The sequence below is a fragment of the Arvicanthis niloticus genome, chromosome 6 (genome assembly GCF_011762505.2).
Source record: "Arvicanthis niloticus isolate mArvNil1 chromosome 6, mArvNil1.pat.X, whole genome shotgun sequence".
In the NCBI taxonomy this organism is placed as follows: Eukaryota; Metazoa; Chordata; class Mammalia; order Rodentia; family Muridae; genus Arvicanthis; species Arvicanthis niloticus.
In genome coordinates, this window is record NC_047663.1 from 4,065,208 (window position 1) to 4,079,359 (window position 14,152).

The 14,152-nt window shown below is 52.4% G+C and overlaps 1 protein-coding gene across 2 annotated transcripts; it reads left to right on the forward strand.

Annotated features, from left to right (window-relative positions):
- Positions 1-2,667: 2,667 nt before the first annotated feature.
- Lgals3bp (galectin 3 binding protein) lies at positions 2,668-13,307 on the forward strand. Of its 2 annotated transcripts, none has more exons than XM_034507577.2 (6): positions 2,668-2,838; positions 4,919-4,992; positions 6,915-7,106; positions 7,220-7,351; positions 8,522-8,774; positions 11,900-13,307. In XM_034507577.2, the coding sequence occupies exons 2-6, from the start codon at positions 4,941-4,943 to the stop codon at positions 12,993-12,995; spliced, it is 1,725 nt and encodes a 574-aa protein (XP_034363468.1). In that variant the 5' UTR covers positions 2,668-2,838; positions 4,919-4,940; the 3' UTR covers positions 12,996-13,307. The 2 variants fall into 2 exon arrangements, with proteins under 2 accessions (XP_034363468.1, XP_076791496.1); XM_076935381.1 differs by lacking the exon at positions 2,668-2,838 and adding an exon at positions 3,897-4,037.
- The last annotated feature ends 845 nt before the right edge of the window (positions 13,308-14,152 follow it).

The window sequence follows — 14,152 nt, forward strand, 5'->3', positions numbered from 1 at the left end:
ATGACCCTCAGACCCCTGTGGTTAAAGATAAACACAGTTTGGGAGGACCAGGATGACCAGGCTGTCGTGCCTTGCTCTGGGTAACAGAAGAGGAAGCAGGGTCACCCGCCCTCGACCCCTCAGAGGTCTCCAGATGCATCACATGCATCACCGAGTGGCTAGAGGGATCTGAATGTTCCCGGGACCTGACCTCTTGGAAAGTCCCCCTGTGTCACAATGTCTGGGCCCATTGACCACCCATCTGTTGGTTTTGGAATGGACATAAACCAGTAGTTCTCAACCTGTGGGCCACGACTCCTTTGAGATTACACAACAGATATTTGCATTGTAATTTACAACAGTAGCAGAATTATAGTTAAGTAGCAATGAAAAAATTTTATGGTCGGGGTCACCACCACATGAAGAACTGTATTAAAGGGTCACAGCATTAGGAATGCTGAGAACCATAGAGCAACTGGGCCTGCTGCAGACTGCACACCCTGTGATAGCCCTGCCTCTGTAACCTGGCTTCCTGTCCTCCAGTGGAAGCCTAGGCCCTGGGCTCTGGTGGACTAAGGGGCTGACCCAGGATGGAGGCACCAGAGACTTGCTAATTCCTGGAACCACCAGGCAGTCCAGGTGCTAACCTCCCACCCCTCTTCTCCAGGGGACACCTCCATCCTCCCTCTCACATTCTCTTCCAAAGATGACAGAAGCCACAGTTCAACAAGCTTGGAAATCTCTGCAGAGTCAGACCTATCCCTGCCTGTAGCTCTCTGCATGGGTTTCCCAGGACTACGACCCCATAGCCAATGGAAACTTCACATCCAAGGGAACCAGTCCTTGAGTGTTCAACCCCTGAGCTCTGGTGCTCCAAGCTTTTTGCTGAACCCAAAGGAGCTGTAGCCCAGAACTCCCTGAGGCTTTCAAACACCAGTGCCCCTCTCCCACAGGCTGATGTGGACATTGGTGTCTTCACAAGGTAATTCTCCTGGCCACCCCAGGTTGAGCTGCCCTGACTGAGAACTCCCCAAGTAGAAACTAAGACCTGGGTTTCTTGTGGGAGAAGAGGAATGGGTGTAAGCCAGGCAGAGCTTGTGGTGGTCTGAACCCTAGAGGGTCAGTCACTGGGGCCGTCGAGAGATTGTATTCCTGAGTCAGGTGTGTATGTGAGCCCACTGCATCTGCTCACCAGCTACTGCCTGGGTTTGGTTCTCTGGGGCCTCGGAGCCTTCCTCCCCGTTGTCATACCTGGGACAAAGAACTCAAGGCCCAGGATAAAAGGGTTTACCAGACCAGAACTGGCATAAAAGTTTTAATACAGAGCAGACACTTGGGAGGTGGTGCTGGAGAGATGGCTCAGCTGATGAAGAATTCTCCTTGTGCAGAACCCAGGTGTAATTCCCAGCACCCATATGATGGCTCACGACCTAATGCCCTGGCCGCCATATGCACATCATGTATATGGCGCAAAATGCTCACACACATAAAAATGAATCCTTTTTTTTTTTTTTTTTTTTTTTGAGACAGGGCTTCTCTGTATAGCCCTGGCTGTAATTCACTCTGTGGATCAGGCTGGCCTCGAACTCAGAAATCCACCTGCCTCTGCCTCCCAAGTGCTGGGATTAAAGGTGTGCGCCACCACCACCTGGCTAAAATGAATCCTTTAACAAAAAAAAAAAAAAAAGAAAGAGAAAGAAAGAAAGAAAGAAAGAAAGAAAGAAAGAAAGAAAGAAAGAAAAGGAGAAAAAAAGTAGATACCTAAGGACAGAAACACAGCAGGTAAATTCCTCAACCATACACATGAAAAGGCACAGGGTGATTTTATACCAATTCGGAGTCACCTGGCTTTGCCTTCTGAGCCATTTGGGTCAGACCTTTTGAATAGTGGTCAAGAGGACAGTTGAGTGTCGTGAGGTAGTAAACATGGCCCCTGCTTTATAGGAATTATAGAAACCTTTTAAGATTTAATTTTTAAAATATGTTTATTATGTGTGTGCATGCATGAGCACACTTGGGTATGAGTGCCTACAGAGTCTGGTCCCTTGGAGCTCAGTTACAGGCTGTTCTGAGCCAACCAACATGGGTGCTGGGAATTGAACTCATGTCCCCTGGAAGAGCAGGCCATGCTCTTAACCACCAAGCCAGCCTAGCTCCCAGCCCTGTTTCCTGATTTGGGCCTTTCTATCTCTATTCCTGTCCCTCAGGACCACTCTGTGGCCCACATAGCTTCACTCTGAGCACGGTAGGGTAGGATTGTGCATAAGCGCAGCCAGCCTCCCCGGGACCAGGAAAGGATTGTACAGCCCACATCCACACTCATAGACACTCCGTCTGACCTGAGCCAGCTGCTCCTAGGCCCACCTGCAGCATCTTTCTACCATCTGCCAGGGTGCTCTCCTGGCCTGCCTGGACATGTATCTGTTCCACCATCCCCAAGCTGCCCTCCAGGCCTGCCTGGCCAGCCTGGAAATATATCTGTTCCACCACCTTCTAAGCTGCACATCCTCCCCCCCCCACCCCCACCCCCCCACCTGCCTGACTAGCCTGGACATGTATTTGTTCAGCCGCAACACTGTTGTTTTATCAGCTCACTTGGGTGCCTGCCATCTGCCCCACAGAGCAGCAAGCAAAGAGCTATTAGCCTTGTCGACAGACAGCCAACCTCAGAAGCAGCCTTCGTCATGTGTTTTCCGGAAATCGAAACTAGACGAGGTTTACAAAGCGTTTCCTAAGAGGCTGAAGAAAACCACATGGTGGAGCCTTTCTCCGCTGAACAGTTTACAGAAAGCTTCTAGTTGCAGCCAGCAAGGAGGCTCCAGGACCACTTTCAGCAGTTGCCTTGACTCTTGCTCCCAGGTGAGTCCCCACTCTACACAGCATGATTTCTGGCCGGCCAGAGCACAGCAGCACCTAGACCTGCAGGCCCCTGTACAGTTGGGCAGGATGTTTGGTGAATGAACAGCTGAGGGGGCTAGTGGGTTACAGTTCATCTCCTGGAGTCTTCCTAGGTCTGTGGGTTCTCACCCAGGACTAACCCTACCTACACAGTGGTACTGAATGAGCCAGCATGGGCAGTTGTCTCATCTTCCCACACAAAGGAGTCAGGCAGAAACAGCCTCTGTCATCCAGTGGACAGCAACATCCACATACCCTGCAGTGTTCCCAAGGCCTAAAGTTCCTGACCCAGCATGGACAAACCCATGGCCACAGCTTATAATAAATGGAGGGGGTGGACACCCAGTGTAGTTTGCCTAGGACTCAGGTTTCCCGGAACCCAGGCCTCCTGGGGATAAAACTGGGATGATGTCTCAGCACATGGATGTGGGGCTCCCAGGCCCCCTCAGCCTCTGCCAGGGTCCTTGTGGTAGGAGATGACCATCCCTGAGCAGAGCCTAACCTGGGCTCACTAGCTGTGTGATCTAGCCAGTTGTCTCTCTAGCTTTAGCTTTCACGAGGGATGCGGGAACTTTACGAGTTGTTTATTGCTCTGGGTCTGTGCGTGGCTGGGTGCAGAAGGCTGACGGGAACCAGTAGGGTGGGGGAAGGGTGCACAGCACTAAGAGCCAAGCTTCCCGCCCATCACTGTTACAGGATTCAGCAGTCAGAGCTCATGCCCAGAAGGCTCCCCTGAGAGCCAGACTCAGCCACCCGTCCTCCATGGTCGAATTAAAGACACAACAGTGAAAAGCAGAAAAAGAGATTCATTTAATGTGGCCACACCAAGAAGAGTCCAGTGGCCTCCCCCATTAATGGCCCATAGTCCATTAGGGGTTATTAACATGAAGTTTACATAGAGGTATGCATAGCTAACTGGCTTGCCCTTTGCCTGGGCTGTAAATCCCAGAGTGGCCTGACATTTCCTGGAGACAAGCTTCCCCTCTGGCTGTTACCTGGCGACATCCTTCTCAAGACTACTAGGGGAATTCCAGTTCAGTCCTTCCTTCAGTAGTCAGATAGCCAAAGGGAAGGACACAAGTCTGTCTTAGAATATTGTCACCCCTGCCAAGATGGTTACAAGTATCCTGGACCACTGAGGGCTTGCTCATACTGCTGTGGTACAAAATATCTGGGGTGGGGTTTGGTAGATGGGAGAGGACAGGGGTGGGAGTTGGTGGATGGGAGAGGGCAGGGGTGGGGGTTGATGGATGGGAGAGGGCAGGGGTAGGGGTTGGTGGGTGAGAGAGGGCTGGGGTGGGGGTCAATCCTGGTGTTTCTACTAGTCCTGGGGTACCTCTACTGCTGGTCTCTGGGCCCCTGTTCTGAGTAACAAACAATTTGGGGTTATCAGCTTCTGCCTAGGACATAGCTCTATAGCAACATCCACTACCTGTCCCAAGCTTGCTGGACTAGAATGAGCCCACCAGGGCCTCTGCACTTTGTCCTGTGGGTTACCCTCTTCCTTGTAGGGCCTGAGGGACAGTGCCTGGGTAGGGTACATCCTACAGACAGGCAAGAATCTAAGTATTGCATCTTGGTGGTTGACTCTGACCCACCTCCCACTTATCCCCAGGTCATATCATGAAGTCACAGACCCTTCTGCACTGTCTCTGTCACTTCCTAATGAGGGTTTGATGTTCCAACTCATCCTCAACGCCCTCCCAGACTGGCATATCTTGTGCCTTTGGGGCACACCCCAAAGGGGGCTACTGCCTGAAGATAAGGCCAACTGTTGACGGATAGCCTCTTATCTATTTCCTGGGTCCTCATTGGCAGGAGCCCTCAACCCACCTGCCTCATCTGGGGACTCTTATTGACCTGAAGGTTTTCCTACAGAGCATATGTGAGAGAGAGCCATCAAATAGCCATCTGGGCTTTACACAACAGGATCACCCACATCACTGTCCTGTCCTCCACAAACAGGACAGGGGATGGTGGGACTTCCAGTCTCCTACGGAGAGCTGTTGCCAGTATAACTTTGTTGTTCCTTCTGCTGTAGGGTTGGGCTTCTAGGCCAGGCAATGGCTCTCCTGTGGTTCCTCTCTGTGTGCTTGCTGATTCCGGGAACTCAAGGTGAGTCCTGCTCACCGAAAGGTCCAAGACAGAAGTCAGGGCCACTGTACCTGAAAGATAGAAAAATCATAAGTTGATCCCCTGAACCCTACTCTTAAAAGCAAAGACATAAAAACCTGTAAGTCAAACACTGTGTCGCCTCAGTCCCAGGAAATTAGCTGACCATTTGAACAGATGGCCCTAACTAAACAAATCTTAAGATTCATGGTGTCAGGATGCTATGGGCCCGAGATTAGCTTGGCCGGGCTTTGAACTAGCAGCCCTGAGACAGTTGGTGCCAGGATGCTAAAAGTTTGAGATAAGCCTGACCCCCTTGAACTGGAGCTCATGATATATAGTGTGAAACTAGTTCGAAATAGCCAATTATAAAGTGACACACCATCCATCTTAGGAATTTGAGATCAAATGTATCGATGACCTAGTGACCTGTTCCCCCTCCTTCCCCCTTCCCTAACTCCACTCTCAGCCTTCCCCCTTCCCTAACTCCACCCCCACCTGGTTTGTAGATGCCCCCTTAAAAGCTGTAAACTTCTTTTGTTCTTTTGCTGAATTCCGCTGCCCCTGCGCGGGCTTGAAGGAAAGACAGCCCTGGCTAGCCAGTAAACCTCTTGCAATTTGCATCAAGTTGTGTTTCTCGTGAGTGATTTGGGGTGCGTCTGCAGTTCTCCACGGATCGGTGAGGTCCTTTTCATTTGGGTTTTACATACCCTGTTCTGTGAGTCGTCCCCCTCTAGCTTGCAGAAAAGTCAGGTGGCATCCTCCAGAACTCCTTGTCTCAGGATTCTTTCCTGTGTGGCTCATCAGTCATTTTAAATGATGGTGGTGTATGGGCCCTGGGGCTCCCCTGGGGCTCCCCTGCACCCAATGCAGGCCTTGGAGAAGAGGTCAAGGGATTTTTTTTTTCCATCTCATCAGTGGGGCAAGGAGGGAGAGCACAGCCTGTGCTGTCCTGGAGTGAGAGGTCTCAGGACACAGGTTAGGATGGCAGGGAGTCACTGGAGAGCAGTTCACATACTACATCGTGGGTCTGAGAGCCTTGCTCATCCTGGACCCTCAGTTGGGTATCCTTCTCTAGCATGGGTGACCCCAATTCAAGCACCCAGCTGGCCCCATGAGCATGGGCAGAGACGGGAGTCCCAGAGAGCAGGGAGCAGGACTCCCTTGGCTGCCTGTGCCTGAACGCAGACTGTCTCCGGTCCAGGATTGTCTGCTTTAGGCAGACGCTGTAGGGATGAGGGGGAAATTGCACGTGCGAGTTGGGACCAACTCTGTACATCTCGCTTCTCTCTTACAATGGGACCCACAGCTCCCTTGGCCCCACACTGTGGAGGGAACAAGCAACATTGCAATGTCCAATTGCTGAGTGAGGACAGTCCAGAGGCCCCAAGGATGAGACGGTTGGCATTGGGTTGTCAGGACATCACCCATCATAAGCCAAGGTGAATCTGCTCTCTGCCTGTGTGTAGGGACCCAGGGCCCACCTTCCCTCTCAGGCCAGTGTTCCAGAGAGCCAGCAAGGAGCCTCTTCTAGTTCACTCTAGGCTGAGAGCCAAGGTGCTCTCTTAGAGCAAAAGACCCAGAGCTGAGAGAGAAAGACCTTGGCCTCTGTGGGGTCATCAGAGCTTTCATCCCTTCTCAATGGGTGACCTTACACACACACACACACACACACACACACACACACACACACACACACACACACACACACGTATGCACACATGGCACACATGTGCATACAGATACACACACAGAGAGACACACAAGGCACTTGAAGTGATTCAAGAGAACTCCAGAAAGCCACTCCACCCCAGTTGGGGTGGTCTTTGCCCCACAAGAGAGCACAGAACATTGAGCTCATGAGGAGTGAGTGGACATGAAACCAGGCTAGCCCTCCTCCCAGCTGTCTTCCCCTCTCCCGACAGGCACAGAAGATGGAGACATGCGTCTGGTTAACGGGGCCTCAGCCAGTGAGGGCCGCGTGGAGATCTTCTACAGAGGCCAGTGGGGGACAGTGTGTGACAACCTCTGGAACCTTTTGGATGCCCATGTAGTCTGCCGGGCCCTGGGCTATGAGAACGCCACCCAAGCACTGGGCGGAGCTGCCTTCGGGTCAGGTGTGGCTGAGGTCCCTCCAGCATCCCCTCTGTGCTGGCGAGCAGCCCCGGTCCCCGCCCAAGGTCCGGTTTCTCCTCCAGCGTGGCCCCTGGCTTTCTTTTTGTGCCCACAGGACAGGGACCGATCATGCTGGATGAGGTGGAATGTACAGGGACCGAGTCCTCACTGGCCAACTGCAGCTCCCTGGGCTGGATGGTGAGCCACTGTGGGCACGAGAAGGATGCAGGCGTGGTCTGCTCCAATGGTAAGCTGCCCTGGTCCTCCCAGCATCTAGGGGAAGTGGTGGCCATGCCCCTGCCTGTACCAGCAGCCCATGTAAACAGTTGAAAGTGGTACTCTGGATGTGGCTGGGAGCCCACGTCCTCCAAGAGAGCCCCTGTGTTACCCATGTCAGAGAAGCTTCTCGAGCAGGGCAGTGGATTATGGGTAAAGGACTGTATCCCATGTACAGATGACACTGTGCTGGAGGGTTGGCTGTCTAAGGGTTATTACTTGCTCTGACAGATTGCATAGCACCCCTCTGCACAGGCTGTGTGTGATGAAGTTGAAGTGATTCTCCATGGCTATGTTCAAGGACACTGGTGCCCAAACCCCGACTGGATGGCAACTCTTCATCTCCAGTGCCTGAGGCCCAGTGGGAGCTTTCCTTCCTGGCTGCCATCTGTGGCTTCTTCCTGGGGTGGGGATCCTGGGACACACCCCTTTGTCCTGAATCGGAGAACTGAGGCCTGAGGGTATTGAATCCCACAAGGCCAGACAGATTTGGGTACAAGTAGATCTGAGGTGGAGGGCTCATACCTGGGGGAGCCTTTTGAGTGTGAGACTGGAGGGGGAAAGCGAGGAGGGACGGGGGCTGTGGTGTGAGGAGATGCAGGAGCCAGTCCACACACTCCAAATGTAAAACTCAAGAGCAACACATGATGTGGTATGGGGTTCTAGATTAGGCTTTGGGAGTCAGAGAATGGCCCCAGACATGCCATAGCCTCTTCAGGACTTGTCTGTTCCCTTGGGACTAGGAACCCTCAAGTTTTAATGTAGGCTTGCAATGGGACCCTAACTTACCAGACTGCTCACTGGGTGGAGGAGGACGGCCTCTGCAGTTACTGAGGGTTTGTGAAGGAACACAGCCTTAGGGTCAGCGTCTCCTCTAGAGGAAGTGCCTGAGTGTGTGGTACAGGGAGCTAGCCTCTGAGTACAGCAGGGGTTCAGAAGGCAGCTGCAGCCCCCCCCCCCCCCTTTCAGGCCTGCCCCTTCCTGCATCTTCCCACAAGCCCCCCCGAGCAGAGCCAGGTCCAAGGATGTCTGGTTCAGATGAGGATCATGACTCCTGGGGGTCAAATGGAACTTAAAGTCACAGAGAAAATGATCCACAAAGTCCATATCCTCACACAGCACCTGCTTCTGTCCGTCCCAGATACCAGGGACGTTCACATCCTGGACCTCTCTGGAGAGCTCCCAGATGCGCTGGGTCAGATCTTTGACAGCCAGCAGGGCTGTGACCTGTTCATCCAGGTGACAGGGCAGGGGCATGGGGACCTGAGCCTCTGTGCCCACACGCTGATCCTGCGCACGAACCCCGAGGCCCAGGCCCTGTGGCAAGTGGTGGGCAGCAGCGTCATCATGAGAGTGGATGCTGAGTGCATGGCTGTCGTCAGAGACTTCCTCAGGTAAGCCAAGTCTTCAGCTCTGGTAGTGCCTGGGCTACAGGCTCCTTCTTACCTCTAGAGCATTCACCATGCCAGGGTGGAGCTGTCCCACACACTCAGGCACGCACACGTGCAATGCAACACCCACACATATGTACTCGCATATCACACAGCCACATGCATGCTTCTTCATGCCGCACACATCTGCCCTTGCAGACAAACAGTCTCAAGTTCTCACATCTATCTACAGAATCACATGGACACACATCTGAACGGTTGCTGCATTGGTGTGAACACATTCACGTCCAAATGCTCCCTGCACTTGCATGGAAGCATGGAACACTTAGACATCTGAATACTCACTACCTTTGCATGCACACATGCATGTGCACACATACATGTACACACACCCACTTATGCATCCAAACGCTTCCTGCACTTGCATATACACATGTGCATTCATCTGAGCCTTACTTTTTACATGTGCCTATGTGTCTACTTGTCCTAGTCACTGTTCTATCACTATGAAGTGACACCCTGACCAAGCCAACTCTTCAAATGAAAGCATTTAATTGAGGGCTTGCTTAAGCTTCAGAGGTTTAGTCCATTCTCATCATGGCAGAGACCAGGCAGCACACAGGCAGGCCCTGGAGCAGTAGCTGAGAGCTTTACATCCTGATCCACTGGGGCTTTTGAAACCCCCAGTGACATACCCTCCAACAAGGCCACACTTCCTAATCCTTCTAATCCTCTCAAACAGTTCTACTCCCTGGTGACTAAGCATTCGGATATTTGAGCCTGCAGGGACCATACTTAATCCAACCACTGCTCTATTCTCACACACATGCATCCCATGCACACTGAAGTGATATGTATACACACACATATCCCATGCACACTGAAGTGATGTGCACACATGCATCCCATGCACACTGAAGTGATGTGTATACACACACACATCCCATGCACACTGAAGTGATGTGCACACATGTGTTCTATGCACACTGAAGTGATGTGCACACATGCATCCCATGCACACTGAAGTGATGTGCACACACGCATCCCATGCACACTGAAGTGATGTGCACACACACATCCCATGCACACTGAAGTGATGTGTATACACTCATCCCATGTACACTGAAGTGATGTGCATACACTCATCCCATGTACACTGAAGTGATGTGCACACACTCATCCCATGCACACTGAAGTGATGTGCACACACATGTCCCATGCACAACAAAGTGATATGCACACATGCACTCTTACCCACATCAGTGCATGCAAACACATGCATTTTTCACTATTCAACTCTAAATACCCTCTCCAAATCACCACGCACTGTTGTACGAAGTTTTTGATTCCCCAACCCAGAACTTCTCAGACTTGCATTTTGAAAGCAATGATTTAAAAGCAGAACATTTATTAAAAGTATTCTCTTTCACTCTTATGACGTGGAGCTTTATATAATGGAACATGACATTTATGAGAATAGTACTGGCAATTAAACCCAGATCAAAACCGTTCGTTTCCAGCCTAGTGTGCAAAGCAGGCAGGGATCCTGTGTCCTGCTGGTGAAGTCAGTGTCTAAGACACAGTAAGAGGGGGGCAGATGCCATCCCTGCCTTCCTACACCTCTGTGCCCTGCCCCGATCTGTGACCTGAGGTCTGGGCTCTGCTCTCTCTCTCCCTCCTCCTCTCCCTCCCTTCCCCTTCTCCCATCTGTCAGCTTCCCTCTGCAGTCATGCACACATGCACCCTCTAGCTGTCCCTCCAGCCACTTGTTGCTGCTAGCATTGGTCCTTTTCCTGCTCTGCACAAGTGTTTTTCACTTGAAAAGGATGTGTACCCACTCTGATCCCTGAAACTTAAGACTGGGTGAGTGAGGCATGGGAAGGCATGAGGACAGAGAGGCAGTTGCTGTGAGTGACTCGTTTCAGCCTCCCTTGGCCCTTAGAGTCTTAGGGACCACCTGGAGTGGGATGAGGATCATCTTCTTCCTGGCCCTCCCTCCTTCAGCAGCAGTGGGAGGTCGCGGCAGCATCCTACTATCCCATGCCCTCCGTATGAGGTGATTTCATGAAGAGTCTATTGCCACTTGTGTAGGGTGGGTCAGGCCAGAGGAGAGAGTTGCCTCCTGTTTGGAGTCAATGGCAGGGACCTCAGACCTGTTTGAACACTTGTGCACAAAGAGAGAGGATGTCACTGTGGCCTCAGTAGGCAGTAGGTTCCACCCCTCACATGGCTCCAAGCCACAGGGAGGCAGAAATAAGGTGACTGAGGAGCCATTATCACCTGACTGGGAGTGGATGCTGTAGAAGATATTTGAAAAGGTGGCATCCGCCTGGCTGTCGGCTCTAAGTTCTCACACTAATGACAGCACAGGCTGGCCAGTGGCGCCAGCCCAGGACCCGTGAGATGTTGGTGTGGCTGTTGCCTCTGCCGGTCAGCTCCGTGGCCTCCATGGATCTAGGCATGTTCCCTGGGCCAACTCTGCCACCCCCATGGTGCTAGGCTTATCACCAGACAATAACCGCCATCCTCAAGGTAGATATCACAGTTCCCAGTAGAAATAAGACTCTTAATGCTTAAGATTAACCAAATAGATTTACATGTCAGCAAATACTCAATACACAAGATGCCCACACAATTAGAATTGTCATCTCAACTATTTAACCTTGATATGAATAACTACCTGAGATTGCTAGAGACACGAGGGTAAGATCTGCCCCCATCTTGCCTCTCTGCTTCCTCCTTCCTCTCCTTGCCCTTTTCCCTCCTCCCAACTCCTAGCTCTGCCTCCCTCTTCCCTGTCCAATGACAGAGCAAGAAATTTCTGCCACAAGTAGATGCTTGAGCAGAGAGGTTACCACAAGAACCCAGCAGGGGACCCATGCCCAGACCTCTGCTGACCAAGGCTCACAGTGACAGCAGAGAGACCAGGAAATGGTGGGAACCCCTCAGGTGAGGGTGTTCACACAGGAGGAAGAAAGTGGCTGTGGGTGTGTTTGCCTGACACCCCAAAGTTGTTGCCAGTTGGTATGAGTGAGACTGAGGATGACCAATGCCTGGGGGCAGAAAGCCAGGCACACGCCTGTGCGGCAGCGCTGGCTCCAGATGCCTCACTTCCCTCCCACCCTCAGGTACTTTTACTCCCGAAGAATCGAGGTCAGCATGTCTTCTGTCAAGTGTTTGCACAAGCTAGCCTCTGCCTTTGGGGCCAGACAGCTTCAGGACTACTGTGGACAGCTTTTTGCCACCCTCCTCCCCCAGGACCCCACTTTCCGCACACCCTTGGATCTTTATGCATATGCGCGGGCCACAGGGGACTCTGTGCTGGAAGATCTGTGCGTGCAGTTCCTGGCCTGGAACTTCGAACCTCTGACACGGGCTGAGGCCTGGTCGGCCGTTCCCACCACCTTGATCCAGGCTCTCCTCCCCAAGAGCGAGCTGGCCGTGTCTAGCGAGCTGGTTTTGCTGAAGGCAGTGGACCAGTGGAGCACAGCGACCCAAGCCTCCCGCGAGGATGTGGAGCACCTGGTGGAACAGGTCCGCTTCCCCATGATGCTGCCCCAGGAGCTGTTTGAGCTGCAGTTCAACCTGTCCTTGTACCAAGATCACCAGGCCCTGTTCCAGAGGAAGACCATGCAGGCCCTAGAGTTCCACACAGTGCCTGTAGACGTGCTGGCCAGGTACCGAGGCCTGAACCTCACTGAGGACGGCTACATGCCCCGCCTTTATACTTCCTCCACCTGGAGTAGCTTGGTGACGGCCAGCGCCTGGAGGGCACAAAGATATGGATACAATAATCGCTACAGATATGACTATCGTTCAAAAGCCCAATACTATGGCTACGAGTCTTTCCAGACCCCACGACACCCCAGCTTCCTCTTCAAGGACAAGCTGATCTCCTGGTCAGCCAATTACCTCCCCACCATCCAGAGCTGCTGGAACTATGGCTTCTCGTGTACCTCTGAAGAGCTCCCTGTACTGGGCCTCACCACATCCAGCTACTCCGATCCTACTATTGGCTATGAGAACAAAGCCCTGATCCTCTGTGGAGGCTACAGTGTGGTGGATGTCACCAGTTTTGAAGGCTCTAAGGCCCCTATTCCTGGTGCCCTGGAGACCAATAGTTCTAAGACTCCCTCCCTCTTTCCCTGTGCCTCAGGGGCCTTCAGCAGCTTCCGTGTGGTCATCCGCCCCTTCTACCTCACTAACTCCACTGACATGGTGTAGATGGTACATACATCTCAGTGGTGGGGACTCAGACATTCCTGTGCCCCCCCTCCCGCCCCCTTGGTCTCTGGCCTCTTTGTACGCACCTCCAGCAGCCTGCCTCCAGATTTCCCTCAGCTTCCACTGTCTCTATGAGCTTTAAAATTTACTAGAAGGTTTCAGCCAGCACTCACTCCAGGGCTGAGTGTCTCAGGGCCCCCATTGCAGGCACAAGCAGGTTCCGTGAGGTCCTGTGGGATTTTCTATGCCTACTGCAATAGCCTGTTGTCACAGTCACTAATATGAAATCATTAAAGTCACATGTGCTTCTCATTATGTTTGTTCATCTGTGTGGGGGTGGGATGGAGGGGTGTTGCTGACTCCCTCCAGTGTTTGGAAGGCAAGTGAGCTGGGTTCCAGGGGACAGGGAGTGAGATTGTGTCCATCGGGGAGACTGACAGTAACAAGCAAACATCCAGCCCTGGCCCAGGATCACCATGGAGGAACAGAGTGGGATGCAACCATGGATATTGAGCTGGTGAGCACAGGCCCGATCCCACTGAGAACAGGCATCTCTGAGGAGGGGCTGCTGGGCTTGGACTCGGAGGCTAAAGAGCAGCAGGAGAGAGTGGAGGGCATGTGTAAGGAGAAGGAAGAGGCATGGCGACCAGCTGTTCCTCCAGAAGCCCTTGAACCGGTGTCAGGGCAGAGGAACAAAGATAACAGCCCAGCATCTGTAAGAATGGATACATGGAGAGACTCTAGAGACATCAGTAGATATTCAGTCACTCACAGCAGAAGACAAGTGAGAATGAGAATCAGGCAGAAGAGAGATTCTGGGTGCTGGGTGACCAGTGGGGCTTAGAGGCTCTGGGACATCCCTTGGGAGTGTCACCTTTCAATCCTGAGCAGTGGATGCCCCTCTCCACCTCCTTTATGGCCAACAAGAATTGTGTGTGTGTGTGTGTGTGTGTGTGTGTTCCCACTCATGTAGGCCAGAGGTTACCCCAGATATCATTTCTCAAGATCAAGAGGTCATCCACACTGGTCGCAATCTAGAATCATTGAGGAAAGAGTCTCAATGATGGATTGCTTGCACTGGGTTGGCTCATGTGCATATCTGTTAGTTTATTGTTGTGGGCAGACCCAGCCCACTGTGGGCAGCACCATTCCCTAGG

What these genes read in the sequence shown, in the direction of transcription:
- Lgals3bp (XM_034507577.2), top strand. Translation starts at nt 4,941, where the DNA reads ATGGCTCTCCTGTGGTTCCTCTCTGTGTGCTTGCTGATTCCGGGAACT. An exon ending in GCTGATTCCGGGAACTCAAG is followed by an intron (nt 4,993 to 6,914) that starts GTGAGTCCTGCT and finishes CTCTCCCGACAG; the next exon opens with GCACAGAAGATGGAGACATG. An exon ending in GTCGTCAGAGACTTCCTCAG is followed by an intron (nt 8,775 to 11,899) that starts GTAAGCCAAGTC and finishes TCCCACCCTCAG; the next exon opens with GTACTTTTACTCCCGAAGAA.